Source organism: Lottia gigantea (assembly GCF_000327385.1).
Source record: "Lottia gigantea unplaced genomic scaffold LOTGIsca_80, whole genome shotgun sequence".
NCBI lineage: Eukaryota > Metazoa > Mollusca > Gastropoda > Lottiidae > Lottia > Lottia gigantea.
The window spans coordinates 234,514-257,673 of NW_008710663.1; the positions used below are offsets into that span (position 1 = coordinate 234,514).

General features: G+C 33.3%; 2 protein-coding genes across 2 annotated transcripts; one reads left to right on the forward strand and one right to left on the reverse strand.

Annotated features, from left to right (window-relative positions):
* Positions 1–1,722: 1,722 nt before the first annotated feature.
* Positions 1,723–9,701, forward strand: LOTGIDRAFT_168891 (hypothetical protein; the record flags this gene model as incomplete). Its single annotated transcript, XM_009067178.1, has 17 exons — positions 1,723–1,836; positions 2,010–2,085; positions 2,325–2,419; positions 2,598–2,708; positions 2,963–3,070; positions 3,293–3,379; positions 3,751–3,825; positions 4,291–4,365; positions 4,697–4,885; positions 5,219–5,310; positions 5,620–5,713; positions 6,049–6,147; positions 6,519–6,626; positions 6,844–6,936; positions 7,349–7,462; positions 8,044–8,223; positions 9,552–9,701. 17 exons carry the CDS (start codon positions 1,723–1,725, stop codon positions 9,699–9,701), a joined length of 1,860 nt encoding a protein of 619 aa, XP_009065426.1.
* Positions 9,702–18,472: 8,771 nt separating this feature from the next.
* On the reverse strand, positions 18,473–22,210 carry LOTGIDRAFT_132723 (hypothetical protein; the record flags this gene model as incomplete). The annotated part of the gene is made up of 8 exons (XM_009067179.1): positions 18,473–18,617; positions 18,811–18,951; positions 19,287–19,357; positions 20,029–20,151; positions 20,600–20,874; positions 21,220–21,339; positions 21,632–21,733; positions 22,081–22,210. The coding sequence occupies 8 exons, from the start codon at positions 22,208–22,210 to the stop codon at positions 18,473–18,475; spliced, it is 1,107 nt and encodes a 368-aa protein (XP_009065427.1).
* Between the last annotated feature and the right edge of the window lie 950 nt (positions 22,211–23,160).

The following is a 23,160-nucleotide window of genomic DNA, read 5'->3' on the forward strand; positions in this document are numbered from 1 at the left end:
CTTCTGATTGGCTGTATTTGCTAGCATACAATCCAATCAAATCGCTTCATTTACAAACTTCCATGATGTAAGAAAGGTGACTTTTGCAGTCAAGGTATAGTGTACAGAGTTTGTAATAGCTTGACATTGTGAGGAAGGTTTTCAATAAAGATGGCTTTCAATAAAGATGGCTTTCAATAAAGATGGCTTTCAATAAAGATGGCTTTTCTTTGGATGATAAAAATAGTAATTGAAACTATACAAGGCAGATCTATATTAATTAAATTACCGTTTAAACTACCTAAAACTTCACTCAGCTGTTGGTGTTTTTGATTTAAATTGTTACTGGATGTGTACCAATGTTTTTATTATATTATTATTCTATTATTATTCGATTATTATGCTTTGCAATGCAACATGTTTGTCCCCCTAATTTTGGTAGTCATTATTTTGGTGTGTGGTTTGTGATGTATCTTAAGTTTGACCAATATCTAATTTTTAATCAAGTCAAATCTGATTTTTATTTATTATTTATTTAGAATCTCTCTTACCCTGAAACCGAGGCATTTTCAAAAAGTAGCATTGATTAATGGACATTTTTTATAATTTTGTAGTTTTGTTAGTTTTTCTCTCTGAATTTCATCTTTATTCAAGAAATCAAAATGTCTGCCAATGTTGATTTTGTATTTTTTTACCTGTAGTCCCAGTCTGTGATATTGTCAATAAAAATTAGAAAAAAAATTATACTGTTCTTTTATTGTAGACTGGCTAACATAGAAAAATCTGAAAAAAATAGTTGTCAATGTGCTTGTCCGCCAAAATGTTTCTTTTTTCTTTGGTGAGCATGGATGCCATTGCTGTCTTCAGTGGCCGAATAATCTGCAAAAGAATGGTTCAATTCCTTCCTCATAGCATTCATTGTGGTCTAGAAATTAGCCCCCTTTTATTGGGAAATCAAGAAAATATTCCAGGCTAGTGGTCGTATTACCAAGTGCACTGTGAGGTGCTGCCAGCTTTCATTAACTCGACTAGTTGTTCGGATGGGACAATAAACAGAGGCCCCGTGTGCTACAGGCTGTGCACGTTAAAGATCCCTCGACAGTTGGAAATCGAAAAAGAGCAGGCTAATGCCGCTGTCCTGGCAAAATTTACCTTATTGCACCCTGCATGGCGTTGCCCGTCTTCATTAGCCCACATGGTGCAGAAAAGTAGGACGTAAAACTCCATTCATTTCATTTCATTTTCATTAACTCGACAATAAACACAATAATTGGGGAAAAGTTTAATTCGTGAAAATGACCTATTGAATTTATTTGTCGTCTGGAAATTACCTCACTTGACGCACTAAAGGGAGACAATTTTGGTGTTGGCTCACATTCAGAATAGTCACGATATGGGGCCTTTCGTTTTCCTAATTGATTTATATTTATCATTTATTATCATTTTTTTATTTACAAAGTGGATATTTGTGCCATAAATGAACAAAATAGCGATTTTAGAGAAAATTTCAAACAGAAGGGATTTCCCTCGTTCATATCAAAAGGTCAAGGTCAATTAAACGGATGTCAATAAACAGCGCCTCTAGTGGGAAAACACCCTTAAACCAAAATGTCAATTTTTGTGGAAATTATTTGATTGCTTTGAAATAAATCATACATTTTGAGCATGGATCGCCGTGGAAGTAATAATTATTTAGACGCTAGTAACGCCCGAGGTAAAACAGCTAGTCAGGGGTCTATTTCCATGCCAAACGAATCTCCTAGCAGCAGTTCTAAAGAAAGTGCAGGTTCACCATCCAAATCGCTGTGTTCCTCTGCGTCCACCTCATCAGAAAATGTTCCAGCCATGGAAATGAAGGTATTAGTGATTTAGATATTTGGCTTTAATATTTTACTGATAGATATATGACAAATCAACATAAATGTTTCGTACTCTGCTCAGCTTGTCCAAAGTAGCCTACCTCTTTTAGATTCAGGGGCTAGTAGCCTAAGAAGGGAGTGCCAGTGAACACAGTTTTATTTGTATTGTAGGTTATGAGAGACACAACAAAATATGGTCAATCAGATGAACCTCCACTTTTAGATGGAGAAAAAATTCAGGGAAAAGGTATGGTAGCTTGTAAGATCTTTGGACATAACAAGTCTGTCATCTATTGAGGCCCTGTGTTCTTCAAATCACTGTCAATGTTAATGATGCTGTCGAGGCAAACTTACCCAGACTGCTGACTTTGTTAGCTCAAGAAGTGAATGCCGTTAAATGTACGACTGAAAATCTTTTTATTGAACATACTTTTAATCAAAATATTGTTGTGATGGCTCTTCTTGACTTTTGTTTGTTTTCTTCAGGACAAGATGTGACATATTTGTGTCCATATCGAGGTGCTGTGAGAGGAACTTTGACTGTTACAAATTATAAACTTTATTTCAAATCGTCAGAAAGGGTAGGCAAATATTTCATTACCTCTCTACCCCCACTAGATTCAAAATGAAACAATGTGGCTTGTTTAGCTGAGGAAATTATATTTACTTAATTGATTGCTGAATGCATTGCAGTTGTCTCAACTCAAATGATTTTTGATAACCTCGCATTAAGACATGACAAATATTGATAATTTTTAGGAGCCACCCTTTGTTTTGGACGTAGCTCTGGGTGTAATTAGCCGAGTGGAGAAGATAGGTGGGGCTACAAGTAGGGGAGAAAACTCTTATGGTATTGATATTTTATGTAAGGTGAGCTGAACTGGTTTACAATTTATTTTATTGACAACACAAGCTCTGCATATCATGATGATAGCTACATTTTGAATGAAATAAAGCAGTTTATTTATACCAGAGATGAGTATAAATGGTTGACTTACATTCAGTCTAAGCACCTAAAAGATTTCAATTAAGAACTTTCAAGAATTAAAATCTCGCATCTCGTTCGCCTGCAATTCCAAAAATTGTATTGTGGCATTTCCATTCTACTCTGTTTTATTCACCAGGACATGAGAAATTTAAGATTTGCTCATAAACAAGAAAATCATTCAAGAAGACAAGTTTTTGAGAAGATTCAACAGTATGCTTTTCCTGTGTCCAATAAACTCACTCCGGTAAGTAAAGTCCAGCTTGACCATGATCTAGGATGGTTATTGGACTCGTCATTGATTTTGTCACCTTTGGTCATGTGATTTATATTTTGTGATAAAGGATTTAGCCATCCTGTTTTTTAAAGTTGTTTTTTTTGCATCATATAAAATATTTAAGTATTTTCTGACATTAATTTTGGGTGTTTGTTTAATTTGTTATTTGATTATTTTATATATTTTCCTCAGCCATTTTTTGCGTATGAATTTAAAGAGGATTATGATGGGGAAGATGGTTGGAGAGTTTATGACCCAGTGGCTGAATTTAAACGCCAGGTAACATTTAAATTTGTTTCCGTCCGGGCTTGAACTAGATATTGCCATAATATTTTTTTGGACAGATTCTTGACGATCAAAATGGCCTCATACTTAAATGAACTAGTGCAGAGACGCATAAACAATCCATTGCCCATGCACATCACAAAGGGAGCTCTCTCATTGGCTGTTAACTACGGTACGTATAAAGACGATACGTGCTGTGACGGTTCAAAAAGCCAGTGTGTTATAGATACCAAGTAATTGATTATCATTCACCAAATTTTTGCTAAAACCATTCAAGACAACTCACCACCATTTCTAGATATTGAATTGTACGATTGAGTACACAGAAATATTTAGAAATGTACATGATAATGTTTTTATTACAGAAAGTACCTAATGAAAGTTGGAGAGTGAGTAAACTAAATGAGAATTATGATTTATGTGATACCTACCCAGCAGTTGTAAGTTTCACTTTTGTAATCTTCAAGTCTTTAGTAAAAAGTTTCAGCCTCTACTACCCATTCAATATCATTGCAAAATTTATCATTATTTGTTTTGCAAACAAAGCTGCTAGTGGACTTATGTTTACTTCCTGCAATTCCATTAAAAATAAGTGTTTGATGACTATTGTTTGTCACTATTCACCAAAATATGTTTATCACATAAGGCCTTTCGTGACTAGTGACATCAGCCTGGAATTGCAGAAACCACAGATGTCTGATCAAAATTTGGAATGGTGCAAATTGATGCTATCACTAATACAACTATAAATTTAAGGAAAGCTTTTCCCAATCCCTTTAATGTTTTTGTATATATTTTGTAGTTGGGTTACCAGCTAATTGTACAGATGATGATATTTTTGTATATATTTTGTAGTTAGGTGTACCAGCTAATTGTACAGATGATATTTTGTATATATTTTGTAGTTGGGTGTACCAGCTAATTGTACAGATGATGATATAAGAAACGTAGCAGCATTCAGATCTAAAGCAAGATTTCCAGTAAGTTATTTTTTAATAATCCATTAACAGGACTGTAGGAGGCTTTGAGGAGACTCTAGATGTTCGTCAAACTTCATGAGATCGGTATAGGAAAGGAAAATCATCATAATATGTCCCCATTCATTTCTTTTCTCCATTTTGTTGAGTTGTTAACTTCTCAACAAATGTATCAGAGTGAATTGTTGAAATGTGGTTGATTAAAATACCAAAGCCAGGTACACTCTGTCAACATCTGTCAATTTACACAAGTGATATCATAAGATAAAAATGACCAAATACATAGTGGCAGTAATTGATTTGAACTTTCTAAAATTTGTGTGGTTATTTCTAGGTTCTGTCCTGGATACACCCAGAAAGTCAGGCCACCATTACCCGATGTAGTCAACCCATGGTAGGTGTAGCAGGAAAACGTAACTCTCATGATGAAAGGTATATACAGATGATCATGGACGCCAACGCTCAGTCTCACAAGTTATATATTCTTGATGCTCGACCAACAGTTAATGCTGTGGCCAATAAGGTAAATGTTTAACATAATGACCAAACTTTAACGTCCTTTCTTACAAGTTATATATTCTTGAGGCTTGACAGACAGTTAATGCTGTGGCCAATAAGGTAAACTATCTTTTTATGGTACATAATGACCCTAATAGAATGCACAGTCTCACAAGTTATATATTTTTGATGCTCCAACGGTCATAGCAGTGGCAAAAGATAAAAATTCTGTTTTTCATAATGACTTTACTAGATATCTAGTCTCTCAACAGACAGTTAATGCAGTGGACAATGAGGTAAATGCACAGATATATCTATGTTCATTGTTTAATGATTTTTGTCTGTTTTATTTTACCAGGCTAAAGGTGGAGGGTTTGAAAATGAAGATTCCTATCAGAATGCTGAATTAGTATTTTTAGATATCCACAATATACACGTCATGAGAGAGAGGTGAGGACTGCAAATATGATTTTTTTTGATGCAAAAGTGACTGTCTGTCATCTAAAGGTTTTTAAAAAAATTGATATGCCTCAAACACCCTAATTCTGCAAATGAGCTCTTCTTAGCATTTATATCAATTGAAAATCTTATAAGTATGGAAGAGTTCAATAAAGTGTGAAGGAAATGCTAGCTCAGCTTTTCTTCTCTTGCATCCAGCATTTTTTTTTGACAGTATAAAACCCTGCCCTGTCATGCTAGTCAAAAAATCTAGCTTCCACAATAAAAAAGTAGGTTATAGAAGAACATTTCTGCTTTCAGTTTACGGAAGTTAAAAGAAGTTTGCTATCCAAATATAGATGAAGCCCATTGGTTGTCGAATATCGAGTCAACTCATTGGTTAGAACATATTAAGGTTCGTACAATACCATGTGCAGTATCTTAGAATTCTTTCATGAAAAGGATAGCTTTGATCCTACAAGATGTGTAGGTCTGTGGCTGTGGTATACATCAGTCAGTAACAATATGGATTTACTGCAAGGTTACTAGACGCTGTGGGTTTGAATCTTCTTCAGGAGACCTGACAGTGGCACAGCTCTAATGAAAGCTAGTTGCATTGACATGATAAATAGATGATTTTGAATTAGCAAAAATAATTCCAGTTGATACTATAAGAAGTAGTGTTAGCTCTCAATTACTTTCAAGTGGTTATCTATAGAGTTTCCATTTTACCTTCTTCATTTTTTACAGCAAATTCTAGCTGGAGCCGTCCGTGTAGCTGATAAGGTAGAGAGTAATAAGACATCAGTTTTAGTTCATTGTAGTGATGGCTGGGATAGAACCGCTCAGGTAATGATTGCTATAAACTTTTTGGTCACTTGTAGTTAGAAATCAGCCAGAATGTTGATATCTTAATTTAACAGTATTGGCTATGATGATGGTGGATCTTAGTCACATTGGGGCCGCGCGATTAGAGGGTTCTGCACATTCAGGATTTTTGGAATCAACAGAACATTCAATAAAACAAGTTGGAACAGAGCTCAGAACGAGTTCCACGTGTGTTGAAAAATAGTAGGTGCAGACAGAATTAAAATGAATGGAAAGAAATAGATGGGAAAATTTTGAATCGCTTTCGTCCCATTAGATTGCAGGCAGAAACTCTCCAGTCAAGCGCCACCAAATTTAATCTGTGACCGGATGAATTTTTGTTTTTTTTTCAGTTAACAGGTCTAGCTATGTTGATGTTAGATCCTTATTATAGAACTATTAAAGGTTTTGAGGTCCTTATTGAAAAAGAATGGCTCAGTTTTGGTCACAAGTTTGCTCAAGTAAGTCAATAGGTAGAATTTGTCATCAGTTTAGTTTCTTTTTGCTTTCAAATGCAGGATGAAGCAGCTAACATAGGATAATTTGTTTTTCATGGGCACCAAATTTTGAGGAATTTTTTCAGAGAGAGTAAATTTGTGAACTATTTTAGCAAGTAATTTATCATTGATTTCACCACAAATTCTAATCCCCTTCAACCTTTTTTAACTTTTTTCCTAGAGAGTTGGACATGGAGAAGACAAGCATTCTGATGCTGACAGGTCACCAGTATTTCTACAGTTTATGGATTGTGTCTGGCAGATGACTAAACAGGTATGTTAGCTATGTGGATTCTCTAAAATGATGGTGAATTGACAAACCCAGTTGCAGAGTGACATCAGGTGTCCTAGGAAGTAAGAGCATGCCCTGTCGTATTTATCATAGTTGAGCTCAAATTCAATAAGTTTTTGGACTTAGACTAAAGAGCAAGTTAGTTGTAAAACGCTTGCTCACTATACCAGAGCTGTTCATTTGGCTCTATTTGCCGGTCCTGACTGATAGAGCTGCTCAAATGACCAACAGTCAATATGTATTATAGCGACTATACCGAAGGTTCAAGTCTGTGATAGGTTGAGATGATGTCTTGAGTTTTTTAATACTGTTCCTGGAGGTTGAAGTAGGTAACATCTCATTAATCTTTCAAATTTTCTGTTGTCTGTATTATTATTATTTTTTTATGTTTCAGTTTCCGAATGCGTTTGAGTTTAATGAACATCTATTAATAACAATTCTAGATCATCTTTATTCCTGTTTATTTGGTACTTTTCTTTATAATTGTGAACAGCAGAGAGCAAAAGAGGTCTGTATTGTTTTCTAAATTTCTTGAAATATTTAAACAAAACCTGAAATATGTTGTTACTCTGTGATCTAGTTCACCATATGTGCCTACTGAAATTAACTTGATGATAATAATAACCAATGGACTGCAATGATTTAAATTTAGAAAATAGAATGAAAATTGGCAGCGTATGTGCGAAGTTTCTTTGCCAGGGTGTAATGTAAAAATTGGCAGCCAATCTGAATTATGTGCAAACACATGCATGAATAGGCAACCCCTCTCATGTGAAAAAGGTAGTTTTGATTGGTTATAATTCCCTATTACATACAAGGCCATTTGGATAAAGTCAACCACTATTCTATCTATTTCATTAATAAGGGAGTGGTTATAACGATAAAGGTTATTCAAGCAGTCAAAAATTCTCAGGGGGTTCTCACAAGCAATCCTTCCACTATGTATAATGATATAAAATTTGAAAGGGGGGAGGGTGGGAGGGGGGCCAAAGCCTGCCAGCTTAATTTCTTGGGCTCTTTTTCTGGCACCTGTGGAAACGCTACTGATAAACAAACATGTTAATAAATTAATTGATATTTTTATTGTAGAAATTAAAACACAACACCATGTCTCTGTGGTCGTTTGTAAATTGTCAACTAGAGGAATTCACCAACCCATTATACGTTCAATATCTTCATAAACATGTTCTATTCCCCGTCGCTAGTCTACGTAGGATTGAATTATGGGTAGGATATTATTGTCGATGGAATCCCAGAATGAGGCCACAGGTTCGTAAGATTTTTTGGGGGTTTTCTAACTGGTGACTATTTACAGCTTCCTAACATACTAACATTTTCAACTAATATCTTGAAAATTCTGTGACTTGTTGACAGCTGATTTATAACATACAATTCTTAGATCTGATTGGTTCAACTGCAATATTGTCAACCAATCAGATTTATTAAAGTTACAAGCTCCAGAATTATATCCCCTCTGACTAACTTTTCTACTGTTTAGCGCTAAAAGTGTGGACCTAAAATGCTAATGATATGGAATTTGGGGTGTTTTTGTCAATTTTTACCGGTTTTAAAATTTTAGATTATATAGCTCATAACCTAACAAATCCTGAATCAATTTAAAGCTATCTATTCTACTGTGTAACTTGACTATTAAAACCCTGATGTGAACAATGTCTTAGATCAACTTTATTACTATTATAAGAACATGATAGCTTTAAAAAAAATTGTAATTTTACTAACAATGATTAACTTAATTAATATTTTCTTAAGGGTCCAGATTGTACCTGGGTAAATACAGTCATTCTTATTGAAATATATTTAGTTTTTCCTAGCCCCATTTTTTTTTTTTTTTTTTTTTTTTTACAAATTTTCACATTTTTATTCAGGTTTTCAGTTTTTTACATATTTGTGTCCATTTTTTAGATGAATCCCTGCATATATAATTGAGCTTTTGAGCTTAATTAAAATTACTATTTGATTAAACAATAAGCTTAACTATAAACTGGGCAATACAGGGACTTATCTGAAGCTGATCCTTTATACAACAATTTTTGTAATTTTGAATTTTCATTTCAAGTTGTCTTTGTTTTAATATGTGTTATGTTTTTTTTATCAGTTTTTATTTATTTCTATTTTCTTGTCATCTCACTGCCTCTGCCCTTCACACTCACATTTGTTCCAAATATTATAAATAAAAAATGAATTTGGAGGAGGGCATTTTAAGATATAACACCTGCTGAAAAATGTTCAAGAATTATTTATATTTTGTACTAGCCTGAATTTGATATTAATAATAATTTGGTCTTTAACTTCGAGTATCGATTTAGCATCCCCTCAGAGAGTCCACATAGCTGAAATGCTAATTTGGTTTTTGAGTTAATCAGCATTCCATTCAGAGAGTCCACATAGCTTATGTTTATTTAGTACATAGGTTTGTCCACATAGCTTATAAAATTATGATGTATTGAAATTTTCAATTCTCTATCCCATTCTGAGAGTCCACATAGCTAAAAATGTTAATTTGGTATTCAGGTTTTTCAACTCTGTATCCCATTGAGAGAGTCCACATAGTCAATAATGTTTATTGTATGTTTCAGGAACCAGTACATCTACGAAATCGAGAATTACTGATTTTAAAACAGCAATTACAACAGAAAGTTAATGATTTACAGAAAGAACTTCAGAATAAAAATGCCAGAGCTGCCCTCGACCCTTCACCACAAAAATTACACCCCTCTATGGTATAGTCCTGGATTTCAAACCATTTCTAGCTTTCAAAAATAAAATATTGAAACTATTCTCAAATTAAACAAGTATTAAATGATTCCTGTCATTCCTCTAAAACTAGGCTTATGATGACATCACTATCCCAGATCCTTTGGGATAGTGATGTCATAAAATATTTAGTTTTAGTGGAATTGCAGGAATCACAGAATATGACTGAAAATTGGAATGGTGCAAATTGATGCTATCCATGTCCGTGATACACATAAAAATTGAGAAAACCTCTCCACAATCCCTTAAAGTATTTCAATATATCACTGAAATTAGACAACTTTGACTCTTTGGTTGAAAATTGTATCGCAATGTATGTGCAATATGAATGGTTTTCAAAAATTGAAATTGCTTGCTTCTTATGAAACCAGTATTTTACATGCCTAGACCAGTGCTTCTATTCTACGTGCCCAGTTGAAGGTTTCCAGGCTGTATTTTCAATCGGATTAGAAAGCAGAACTGAATATTTCCTGTTTTTTTAACATGTACAAAAAAAACACGAAATGAAACATCTGTATTTGCAATTTCATCAGATTTATTTATTTTAGGACCAAATTTTGAAAGATATTCCAACTAACTTTGTGTTTTGAATCCATTTAAAATAGGATTATGTATTATTCATGATGGGGTGGGGGTATTCTGGGAAATAATGAAATCACTCCACAAAGTCGACTTCCCATATAGTTATATTATTGTATGTATTATTTATTTGTTACCCTGTATATACATAATATTATTTTATTCTGTAGGCTTCATTTCATTATTAATTGGGATTTCTTGTCAATTTTTATCATAACTTTTGGTCATTCAATATAAATAGCAAAATCACTGATGAACATTTCAGAGTTCTTATCAGAAATGACTGGCAAATATGCCTAAATCAACAGCCCTATTTAAATGATATTATTAATGTATTCTGTAGGCTTTGTTTTATAATAAATCCTTATCATTTTTAAACTGGTTTTTTTTTTCACAATATTCGAGTTGAGATTATCAAAGGAGCAATGAGTCTACTAAAAGGCTTGGCCCTTGATATATAATACAGCATATGATTGAATGATACTAAGTCATGTTGGAATATATGCTATATTATGTATGTCATGTTGTAATATATGCTATATTATATGTCATGTTGGAATATATGCTATTTTATATATGTGATGTTGTAATATATGCTATATATGTCATGTTGGAATATATGCTATATTATATATGTCATGTTGTAATATATGCAATATTATATGTTATATTGTAATATATGCTATATTATATGTCATGTTGTAATATATGCTATATTATATGTCATGTTGGAATATATGCTATTTTATATATGTGATGTTGTAATATATGCTATATTATATATGTCATGTTGGAATATATGCTATATTATATATGTCATGTTGTAATATATGCAATATTATAATGTATGTTATGTTGTAATATATGTCATATTGTAATATATGCTATATTATATATGCCATGTTGTAATATATGCAATATTATAATGTATGTTATGTTGTAATATATGTCATATTGTAATATATGCTATAGTATATATGCTATGTTGTAATATATACTATGCTATATGATATGCTGTATTACATAGCTATGCTACATTATATATAAATTATCATAGACATGTATGCATTTATGTATGTGTCTTATTAAAAAAATAAACATAAAATGTGCAACAATTTATTTATTGCTGGTTCAAAATACATTTTGATTATTTTAATATAATTATTACATATAATACCTTGAAACAATAATAATAATAACAATAATAATAATAATGATAATCAGTTGCATATAGTACATTTAAAATACAATTCATTGATCATTAAATAGACTAACAAATTTCATAGCTACAGCATTTCATGGACATTTCAATGAATACAACATTTCATGGACAGTTTAAGGGTACAGAATTTTATGGACAGTTTAAGGGTACAGAATTTCATGGACAGTTTATTGGCTTCAGGTTTTCATGGACAATTTATAGGCTACGAATTTCAAGGACAGTTTAGTTTATGGGTGGAATTTCATGAACACAATTCATGGACAATTTTTGGGCTACAGAATTTCATGGACAATTCACTGACTACAGATTCTAGTTGACATTACTTATGCTACAGCATTTTATGAATAATTCATGGGCAACAGCATTTCATGGATAGTCAAATGAAGTAACAGGGAAAGCAGGAAATATTTTAGTTGATGGTAAAGAGATGGTCCATTGAAAAAATGAGTTTTGATCCTTATAAATGAGTCTTTACTTTAAAAAGTTGTCTGTAGTTTTAACAAAGTCATTGCTTTCAATTGAAATGCTGCTAGCTAGGCACTAGTAGGCTGAAAGAAGCTGTAAAAAGATGCATGGCAGAAAAGCAAGGCAGAAAATTGAGGCACTCACAATTTCAGAACGGAACAATTATTGGACCTAAAATTTTCAAGAAAATAGCACATATGTTTATAATGAAATATATTTCAATATTCCAAAATTTGTAAAGTTGCTAAGTATATATAATTTTGCATATTTATACTAAAACAGTTGCAAAGTGGCTTTCTTGATATTATAGCCTATTTTACATAATATACAGGTAAATTTGCATGAATAAACGTACATATTTTCATTTAAAGAAACCGCAAATAGATTTTTCCTGATAAATCCTCACCAGTATGAAGATTTCTTCTAGCAATTATGAAATTATTCTGAATAATGTAATATTATGTTCATGACTCTAAAAGTTGACGGATGAAATACTATATATAAATAATCACAGTACAACAAATATTATGTGAAATAAATGATTTTATTATAGAGTAATGGTGAGCATGAAATTGACCCTTTCTTGACACTTTACAGCACTTTACACTTGGCTTTTCAATTTTTCAGGTGTCTTTTATTTACCCAATATAGTGTAGAAAAGTAGAACAGATCTCTCCATTTCATTTCAAATTCAGAAGTCCTCATTTTAGACTCTTACATTCAAATCAAAACACATATACTGTCAAATATGAGACATGAAGGACCACGCTAAGGCAATTAATACCACAGAAACAAGAACCAGTCCTGGACTAATCTTAAGGTGCCCTCACACCAGAATACCAGTTGCGCATGGTTACACACAATGGAAGTGGTCACGAGTTCTGAACACAACTCACAATTCAGTTGCATGAGAGTAGTGTTGCAAACTTATGACTGCTAGTCTTATATACAACTGGTGATGGCCACTTTATTGCCGCGGTCCCAACAGATATTTTCCATCAAATTTCATGTATTTTGAGTGGCAGCACCAGCCTTCCGAGACTGGGGGTACACATAGGGGGCAGACTTACTCAATGGGGAGACAACTGCTGAGGATGAATTCAAATTTAGGTTACTCTGTGGTGCCACAGTGGTGGTGTCATAGTCGCAAGCCTCTCGGAGAGCGTCTTAAAGGGTTCTCTCAAGACAATTTTAGAAAAAATGAATCAATATTGTGCATTGTGACACATTTTGGAGAAAAAAGGTAGACACTCAGATTTGTTGAAAATAAAGTGAGGGTACAAATGGGGTGCAAAGCACTTTTCTAGGGGGGCAAATGCCTCCCCTGTACCCCCACAGTGTATTTTCAAGGTGACACAGTGACTGTAGTAAGTTTCCAATCTATAAGTAAGATGAGGGTCAATTTCTCCAAATATAATTATATTAATGCATAAATAATTATAATGATATGCATACACATGGTGAATTGATGGTACACATGAAATAGACTAGAAAACATCACGATTATATGAAATACTGATTTGAAATTCCTAAATGATGACTTTTACATGAAATTTCAGGGTTTTGGAGTTCAGATTTGTTTTTTTGTTGTTGCGTATACTAGTACTTCAAAACCAGATAAAATTCATTAAAACATGTACTGACAAATATCTAACATTATAAATCATTTGGAATTTTAGTGTCAGTACTTCAGGAGTATTCCTTTCAGAGAGTTTACATAGTTAATAATGTGTAGGTTTGACATTTGACATCCTATAGAGTCCACAGAGCTATAATTTGGGTAATGTTGACAGATGTCGTTTTAACGCTAAAAATTTCTGACTTTTACAGCACTAAATGATTAGAATAAACAAAACTATAATTAAATGACATGAGATTCAACATGGAGATTTATAAAATGAAAGTAGAGAGTATGAAATAAAAAGTGGTACAAAGATTGTTTATATTCTGTAAGGCACAGGCCATGGCAGCAAACATCCTACATGAAAGAAGATTGGAATCTACTAGACAGCCATCTTCATAATGTCAAGCTATTAAAAATTTGACTCTTAAATCTTGACAGTGATAAGATGCAAGACAGATAACTGTCTGGTTTGCCCTGGTGCATCTTCACAATGTCAAGCTATAACAAACTTCATCTATACCTTGACTGCAATAGCCACCTTTCTTATATCACTGAGTGCAGCAATTTGATTGGATTGTAAGCTAGCCAACCATAGCCCTCTGCAGACAGACTAACCATTATGGCATATTGATTACCGACTTTCTGACGAGGACTTTGATTGGCTGTATTTGCTAGCGTACAATCCAATCAAATCACTGCATTACAAACTTCTGTGATACAAGAAAAGGGCTATAAGAGGTATAAGATGAAGTTTGTAATAACTTGCCATACTGAAGATGGCCTTGGTACTGATTGAGTTTTTCTAACAATAGCATCATTACATCTTCTATTTCCACTATCCCAACATTTATGGTTCCTGTTATTCAACAAAAGCTGAGTAGTTATGTAGAATTACAGGAACCAAAACGTTGGAATGGTTTAAATAGAAACTGTAAGTGCCCCAGTAAGAAGCAGACTAGGCCTAATTGAAGACTTGATATGTACATACTAAGTGTGAAAGTTCGTATTTAGCTACAGGGCCTCGTTTCAAACACAATTTTACATCCAAAATTTATCGAAAATATTCAAATTTGCATGTAAAAAAACAACAAAATTTGAATATAAGATTTTTTGAGAAACAGGGACAATAATATATGCCTCTCTGACTAAAAACAAAATCTACTTGACAAAATTCTAACCTAATATCCAAAACTATTCAAAAAAATATAAAATAACCATTTTGAGCAAACTGACTAATATGAAAGTAAAATTGAAGATAAAATTGAAAAATTTAAAGAAAAATATTGAAATTTAAAACAGAGATAACAATTTGAGTGAAAATCGCAGAATTCATTCTAGATCTTAACGACAGGCTGAGCAATAACCCTTATTTAACTTGGAATAATATTTTACTTAGTGTCAATCTAAATTCTGGAAATGGTTTTGTCATTTTCATCTGAGCAGTTTGCAAGACCATCTGGCATCAGGTCAATTTCCACAATGCATAATAACTATATAAAATGAACACTTAAGATTATGCATCTTCAAAAACTATCAGTAAAACTAAAAAAAAGTGGTTTTATGATTTCAAATTCATGGTCATAGGAATTGTGGTAAACTACCCAAAATTTGATTTAAAAAACTACACAAATTATGCTTTCATCATCATAAGATGAGTATAATATGTGCACAAAAAGTGATGACATCATAAAATTTTGTGTAGGTGTATATATATGTGCACAGTTTGTGATAACATCATTATAATATGTGTACTTCATTCAAAAATATAAAAAAATTCAAATCTTTGGCAGTGTCCACTCTGGTTCGTATCCATTCCTCCGTGAATGTTATAATTCTAATCAGCAGATAAGAGTTTGTTTTTCTTCAGAATTATTTGCAACTTCATATTTTGCAATGAAAAGTTTGGATTTAAACCAACAATATAGCTATATTAGAATCTTGACACAAGTTTAACATTGTACATAAAGTTTAACACAGTTTAACTCTGTTTTGATAGTTAATATCCTTCCAATCTGGATACATCCAACACCCCTCGACAGTTTAATGAACTCTTCCTCACATCCAGATCCTCAACCATTTTGATGCACTCTTGTTGATTTTAGAAGAGTCTATTTTTAATAATAGGGGTGTTGTTTTACTCTCACATGATATCAAACTCTCTACTTTTATTATGTCATTACATTATCACTCTTAACCAAATCACAGTCTGTTCGCCAACATGGCTCTCCTTCATCCTTTTCCTCGGGAAATCATTCCAATTCCAGTTTTTCCAGTCTACTAAAATATGGAACTTGATATATCCTAGATTAAAGGAGATGGTAAGGATTATATCTAAAGTTTGTAGGATTAGCACCACTGATAGTTGGGGCTCGCTTGGAGAGTTCTGAACAGGGTCTGTGTGTTCCAATTCTGCCCCAAGCGGACAATATGGAAACGGATATGTCACATTCAAAACTGTCCCATCTATATCCTTCTCCGCGTTTTGAATTCTGTCTGCACCTACTATTTTTGCGGTACACATGGAACTCGTTCTGAATTCTGTTCGTACTTATATTGATTCCATAAATTCTGAATGTGCAGAACTCACCAAACGAGCGGGCCCGATAGAGTCAAGATAATGACCTACAATGACAATGAAGGTTCACTGATGATAAAAAAAAACTTGCCCTTGTTTTGTTTGTATCACAGGCGTGGTGATTTTATAATAATGTATTTTACATTAAGAACTATCACTACCATACACTAGTATAGATTTGTTGCCACCATTGTTTTATCAATCATTTGACAATGTAGCAAAGGTGTGGTGTTTGCTACAACACTAAGGTATTTGTTTTAAATGCAATGCTTTCCAACATTTACACATTGCTACGAATAAGGCATCCTTATATATTGCCAACATAATTATAGATGTTTTGTTGCAAAACATGGAATTCCCAAAATCATTTTTCAAGTCTGTGGATATGTTCATGTAATTTTTTGCTGCAACACTAAATATTAAGTTGTTTTTAATATTGCTATGATTTTTTATCGAATGAGAAATTATAATTTCATAATCATATGTACATGTCTACTTTAAAGATAATATTATTGATTAATTATGCACATAATTACTGTAATTATTCATGATAAACCAATCATAATTGAATTACAATCTCACACTTCCAGGTGTTTTTCAAATTCCTAATGATTGTTAGGAAGGAAGCTACAATTACTGTATTCTCAGTATTTGTACCAACAATATTTTCAAGTTTTCCAGCTCCACTTTCCTTTTGTAACTTTATTTTTCAGTACTCCAACTAGCTTTTAAAATTTGATGTTTGTGAACTTGTTGTTTCAGATTTTTCCGTGAGCCCTAAAACTTTGATATTCTACGGCACTATCAGTTCTATTTGATATAAATAAAGGCAAGAGGAGTTACCTCAAGAGTTATCAGACAGGAAGTTCACCCGGATCGTTTTTCTTCATGACCTCACGATAAGCGGGAGGGGGATAGTCATTATACACACTGTTTCCACGCAACCCGTTAGAATTGGCGGACAGTCTCTCTGATTCACGTGGAGCCAGCCCTTTTTCAGGCTCTTCCAGAATCTTGGGTTCCAAGTACCCGTTGTTATCCACTGGTGAAGTTCCAGGAGCGTAGCTACTCGAATGGCCGCTGTCCGTATCGTCAGGGCAATGAATATCTGCTCGTGTTCGAAGTTGAACCGGTGAATTTGGTTCTCCTTTTGAAGATTTGATTGGTGTGGCCCCGCCGTTTGATATGACACTTTCTCGATTTCCCCCCGTTAACGGTTGAAGTTCGATGTCATCTGCCTTTTCTTTCTTCCAACGTGATTGGTTGACATATCTTGCTGATTCGATATCATCATCACCCGTGTAATTTCCCGAACCCGTTACGGGGACAACATTCGATATCCCATTGGTCATTTTTAAATAGCCATCTTGGTTCAACGGTTCTTTTTCATAATCCGGTGTTTTTTGGTAGGGAGAATTTAAATCTAGGTAATACTAAAAATAAATATCAAATAATTAGTTACTTCCAAAAAAAGAATTTAAAAAATTCAAATATGTAAGAACATGACACTTTAAAACTCAAGCACAAGGAGAAATCATTCAATTACATGATACTTTTCAACAAGTTTGTTTTTAAAAAAAAGAAACATAAGGAACAAGTATAAGTGAATGTTAAATAGTTAAATTACTGCTAATCATTGTTCCTCATGCCTAAAATACCAGAGTCAGATAGCTAGGTAAAAAACGGAAAATTAATTTGACCCTAAAAATTGTAAATTGGTAGTTTAAAATAAATTTGAGGAAAGGCTCTGACTTTACAATACCAGAAAGGCTCTGACTTTACTATACCAGAAAGGCTCTGACTTTACAATACTGAAAGGCTCTGACTTTACTATACCAGAAAGGCTCTGACTTTACAATACTGAAAGGCTCTGACTTTACTATACCAGAAAGGCTCTGACTTTACTATACCAGAAAGGCTCTGACTTTACAATACTGAAAGGCTCTGACTTTACTATACCAGAAAGGCTCTGACTTTACTATACCAGAAAGGCTCTGACTTTACTATACTGAAAGGCTCTGACTTTACAATACCAGAAAGGCTCTGACTTTACTATACTGAAAGGCTCTGACTTTACTATACTGAAAGTCTCTGACTTTACTATACTGAAAGGCTCTGACTTTACAATACTGAAAAGGCTCTGACTTTACTACACTGAAAGGCTCTGACTTTACAATACTGAAAGGCTCTGACTTTACTACACTGAAAGGCTCTGACTTTACAATACCAGAAAAATGTAGGGGAAAGTAATCTAAACTAAAAATTCTAATTTGCTAATTTAAAATAAATTTGAGAAAAGAAGGCAGACAGAACATACCTGTTTGACATTTTCCTCCAGGAAGTCTCCCATTCTGTTGACCAGTTGAGTAAAAGTGGGACGTTTTTCAGGGTCTGCATCCCAGCATTGTAACATCACCTTATAGCTGAAAATAAACAGGATACAAAATGGAATGAGTTATAAACTCTGTTCTAATTTGTTTTATTGAATATCGGGTTGATTCCATGAATTACGAACAAGCAAAAAACACTTTTGACCAAAGAAAAATTCAAAGTTCACAATGTCAAACCATCATATTAGAAAAAAAAAAACAACAAAAAAACAAAAACAACACTTACATATCATCTGAAGCATGTTCAGGTTTCTCCATTCGATATCCTGATTTTAATAAACCAATAAATTTCTCGTTCAGTTCGATACCAGAGTAGGGATTACCTCCAAGTGAGAAGAGTTCGTACATCAACACACCGTATGACCAGCTGAAAAATAGAAAGAAATATTACCAAAAATAGGACAGAAATGAAATGAAGTTTGCAATGAGGGAAAATTTGCCATGACAGAAGCATTTGTCTACTAATACTTATTTACAGTCAAAGTTGAATGATCTAGAAACAAAACTGTCTTAAGCATTTGCTTTATCTACAGATAAAGCCTTATTTAAAGCTATCTGTATCACTTTTCAAGAATAAAATCTGATTTTCTGTTCTCATGCAATTCCATAAAAAATGAATGAGACAATGGTTAAAATGAAATCCTGGTATAAAATTGCCACTGAGAGTATAACAAATTCAAAAAAATTAAAATTGGTACATACACATCACTCTTGGTTGTATAACATTTATGAGTGAGAGATTCTAACGCCATCCACTTCACTGGTACTGGACCCTGTAAAATATTCCAGCTGATATCAAAACTCAGGTTCTAGTTTATAAAAATATTTCATTGTTATACATACTAGACTTCATTAATATTCATAAAGGCTCAACTTTGTGGGTCAGTAATCCCAGAAATTGAATTTTAAAAATTTTCAAAAAACGTTAAAAAATTAACCGGCAGGATTTTTTTAGTTAAAACTTTCAGACAAGGGACAAGTTACTCTAGGTTTCAGTTTATAGTTTTCATAAATTTGAGCAAAAAAAAATCGTTTACATCTCAGCAAAAAACAGAATTTCTGTAAAATCATTAATAATTAAAGGGGCTCAATTTTCATGGATTTTATTGCTCAGTTCATCAATGAATTTACAACCCCACCAAATATAATAACTGTTGGTATGTGAATGGTATCAGTACAACCAATTAGTGCGGAAAGTTTGAAAATACAGCAATAACAAATGAGTCGATGACCTATAAAGAGGGGGTGTCGTGTACAAAGCAAACCATGCTTACTCTTTTCAAAAACACCTGAAAGTACTTTTTTTTTTGAGGAGTCCACAACTATACAACTTTTATTCTCAATGTTGCCATACTTTATTTTGACCAACAGAACTGTCTTGCATGTACACATTTTTTTTTTACAAAGGACTGCCATAGATGTGATTTAAAATTAGCAAACTTACATCACCCTTTTTCTTGTATTCGAGATTTTTATAACAATCTTTAGCCAGACCGAAATCACTGATTTTAATAACATTATCTTCACTCAGTAGAACATTACGGGCTGCTAGATCTCGATGTATGTACTGAAAATATAAATCAAATAAAGAATTAGAATTTTACATCCCCCTCTTCAATACCTTAAATAATAAAATGAAATGGAGTTTTATATCCTACTGTTCAGTACCTTATTGGACTAATGAAATGAAATGGAGTTTTATATCCTACTGTTCAGTACCTTATTGGACTAATGAAATGAAATAGAGTTTTATATCCTCCTGTTCTGTACCTTATTGGACTAATGAAATGAAATAGAGTTTTATATCCTACTGTTCTATATCTTATTGGACTAATGAAATGAAATAGAGTTTTATATCCTACTGTTCTGTACCTTATTTGACTAATGAAATGAAATTTAATTCCTTCTGATTTGCACTTTATTGGACTAATGAAATTAAATCGTCAAAATTTTTTGCAGACTTCACTTTTTACTATGAAGGTCCTGCTCCTTTTATTAGTTTGATCCCAGCTCACCTTTTTGGAAGCGAGATATTCCATTCCACGAGCAGCCTGAAAAGACCAGCAAATCAGATTCTTGGTAGTGAGAGGTGGACCAATCAAATCTGCGCTATTTATAGCCACTGGTTTGTTGACGTAGTAGGGTTTATTTTTATCTCCTGCAGCCTCCATCTTCTTCTCAAAAGCTGGATCGCTGTAATCTTCCATGGTGTTAACAAACGAAGCTTGATTCTTTAATAAATAACTTCGAACATTTCCAAAATGACAGTATTCCACTATAACATATAGCTCTCCTGTAAAAATGATCAAAATTGTTCTATCATAGCATTTTTCTTTATGAAGTTTACATTCAATTGTTGTTTCTTTTGGACTAATGAAATGAAATATAGTTTGAATCCTACTGCTCTGTAACTGGTTAGATTATATAATACATGTCATGCAGTGAGCAATGAGGGACATTTTGTGTATGATTTTTGGTTTTGACTACTGCATGGATAGTGATTTGGATAGATGTGGTGGGGCCTCGATATTCATGGTGATATATAATATCTCAGATTTACTTGAAGGCAAGAAAAGGTGCGCATTGTCTTTACAATTATACAGTATGTCTATTTTTATAAGATGTGTGAACTCACCAAATCTGATGTTCTTAGTCACAGCTCCGAGTAAATTGAGAATATTAAGATGTTGTCCAATATGAATTAAAATCTTCAACTCTGATAACAGCGCCATCATCTGTTCTTTATCCGTACAATCTGAAAAATAAAATATCAGTAAAGAAACAACAATGACTTTAAAAAGATAACTAATTAGGTTCTCTATGATCTAGTCAACCAGCTGGTCCTTGGCCTCTTAGTGATGATTTACAAGGATAACCACTAAGATTCTGAGGGCTCCCGTCTTCTAGCTCATCCTTGACCAAACCACTTGTCAAGGTTCTCAAAGATCTTTTCTGCCAGAGTCCTTGAACATATCTGTCGGATCTCAAATATGTTTCAACTTAAAAATATATTTTGGAGTGAAGATAAGAAAATAAGGAGATAGTACCTTTGACCATTTTAACTGCGACTATGGTAACATCTTCATCTGCTATCCCAATAGCCTCTGTTTTAATAACACGACCAAATGCACCCTGTCCTAACACGTTACCTAAAAAAAGATCAACATCAAATACAATATTTTTTCAAAAACTTGGGACAGATCAACTTAGGTAAATTATGTTAATTGGTTATTTTCTGAAAGCAAACTTTTGTGGCCCCAGTGACAAAATTTTCAAAATGGCCAAAATATCCATACAAAGGATATAAGTTTCAATTTATTAAGCACATTGAAATCAGTACAATATTTGCTAGGGTGCCCTTATGGCTGCAAATAATGAAAGTGGCCATGAGTTCCGAATGCAACTCAGTTACATAAGCTCATACTAGATTGCTATAATGTGAGGGCCCCATAATATACTATGGGTAACAGAAAAGATGTCAATAAGAGTTACTCACCCATTCTGAGCCTATCTTTAGGGAATTCCCACTGAGGATCATAAGGAAGAGAGGCTGTCTGTTCGTCAATTGGTATTTCTGGATTATAGTCACATTTAGGTGGCAATAAATACTGTTCATAGTCCTTCATCTAGTAATAACAAAATATAAATAAATTAAACAAATCAAATTCATGAAGGTGAATGAAACAAATAATTGATTAAAAGGATTGTAAAAAGGTATTCTTAACTTTAAATGTGTATCAGGGACACTGATAGTATCAATTTGCATCATTCCAATTTTCAATCAGATGTCTGTGGTTCCTGCATATCGACTAAAACATATGGCGAAGGGCATATTTTTCGATTAGTGACATCATCAAACACTTAGTTTAAGTAGAAATGCAGGAAGACTGGAAGAAAGTGAAAGATAAAAGCTGGATAACCTACCTTAATAACAAGAGATGTTCTCATTCTCCTGATAAAGATCACAATGATAATAATAATAATAATGGTAGCTACTAGTATACCTACAATGATACCAATATACACTGACGACAACCCTGCTTCTCCTGGTTTACCTAAAATACATTAATTTGATTACTTAGATAGATGTAAGGCTGACACCACAGTGACTGGTCATGGCTTCCAGCAGTATTGACTGATGTAGCAAGCCACATCATTGCCCTAAAAATCAAAATTTAATGCAGATTCAAATGGTGAAGTTTTTACCCTCAAACAGTTAAGGAACCCCCCAAAAAACTTGTATAACAATTTCAACTTTCTTACCTCCAACAAGAAGAGTCATGTTGCTACTGGTTTTCCCGCCACAATTGGATGCTTCACAGATATAATTCCCAGCATGCACTTCTGTAGCATTCTCGATCATTATTCTGAAGAAAATCCACATAGTATTTAAATAATAAATAAAATACAGACTTGGGACTAATAAGATCTTTTATTTCTGAAATTTGGGCCTAAAATTTTATAGGAAATAGATATCTAAGGTGAAGAATAGGTGTGTTTGAAGCAGACGACAATCCAAATTTTGAGGCGTACAGCATACCTGAAACCATTTTGTGAATAGCCAATGTTCATTGTG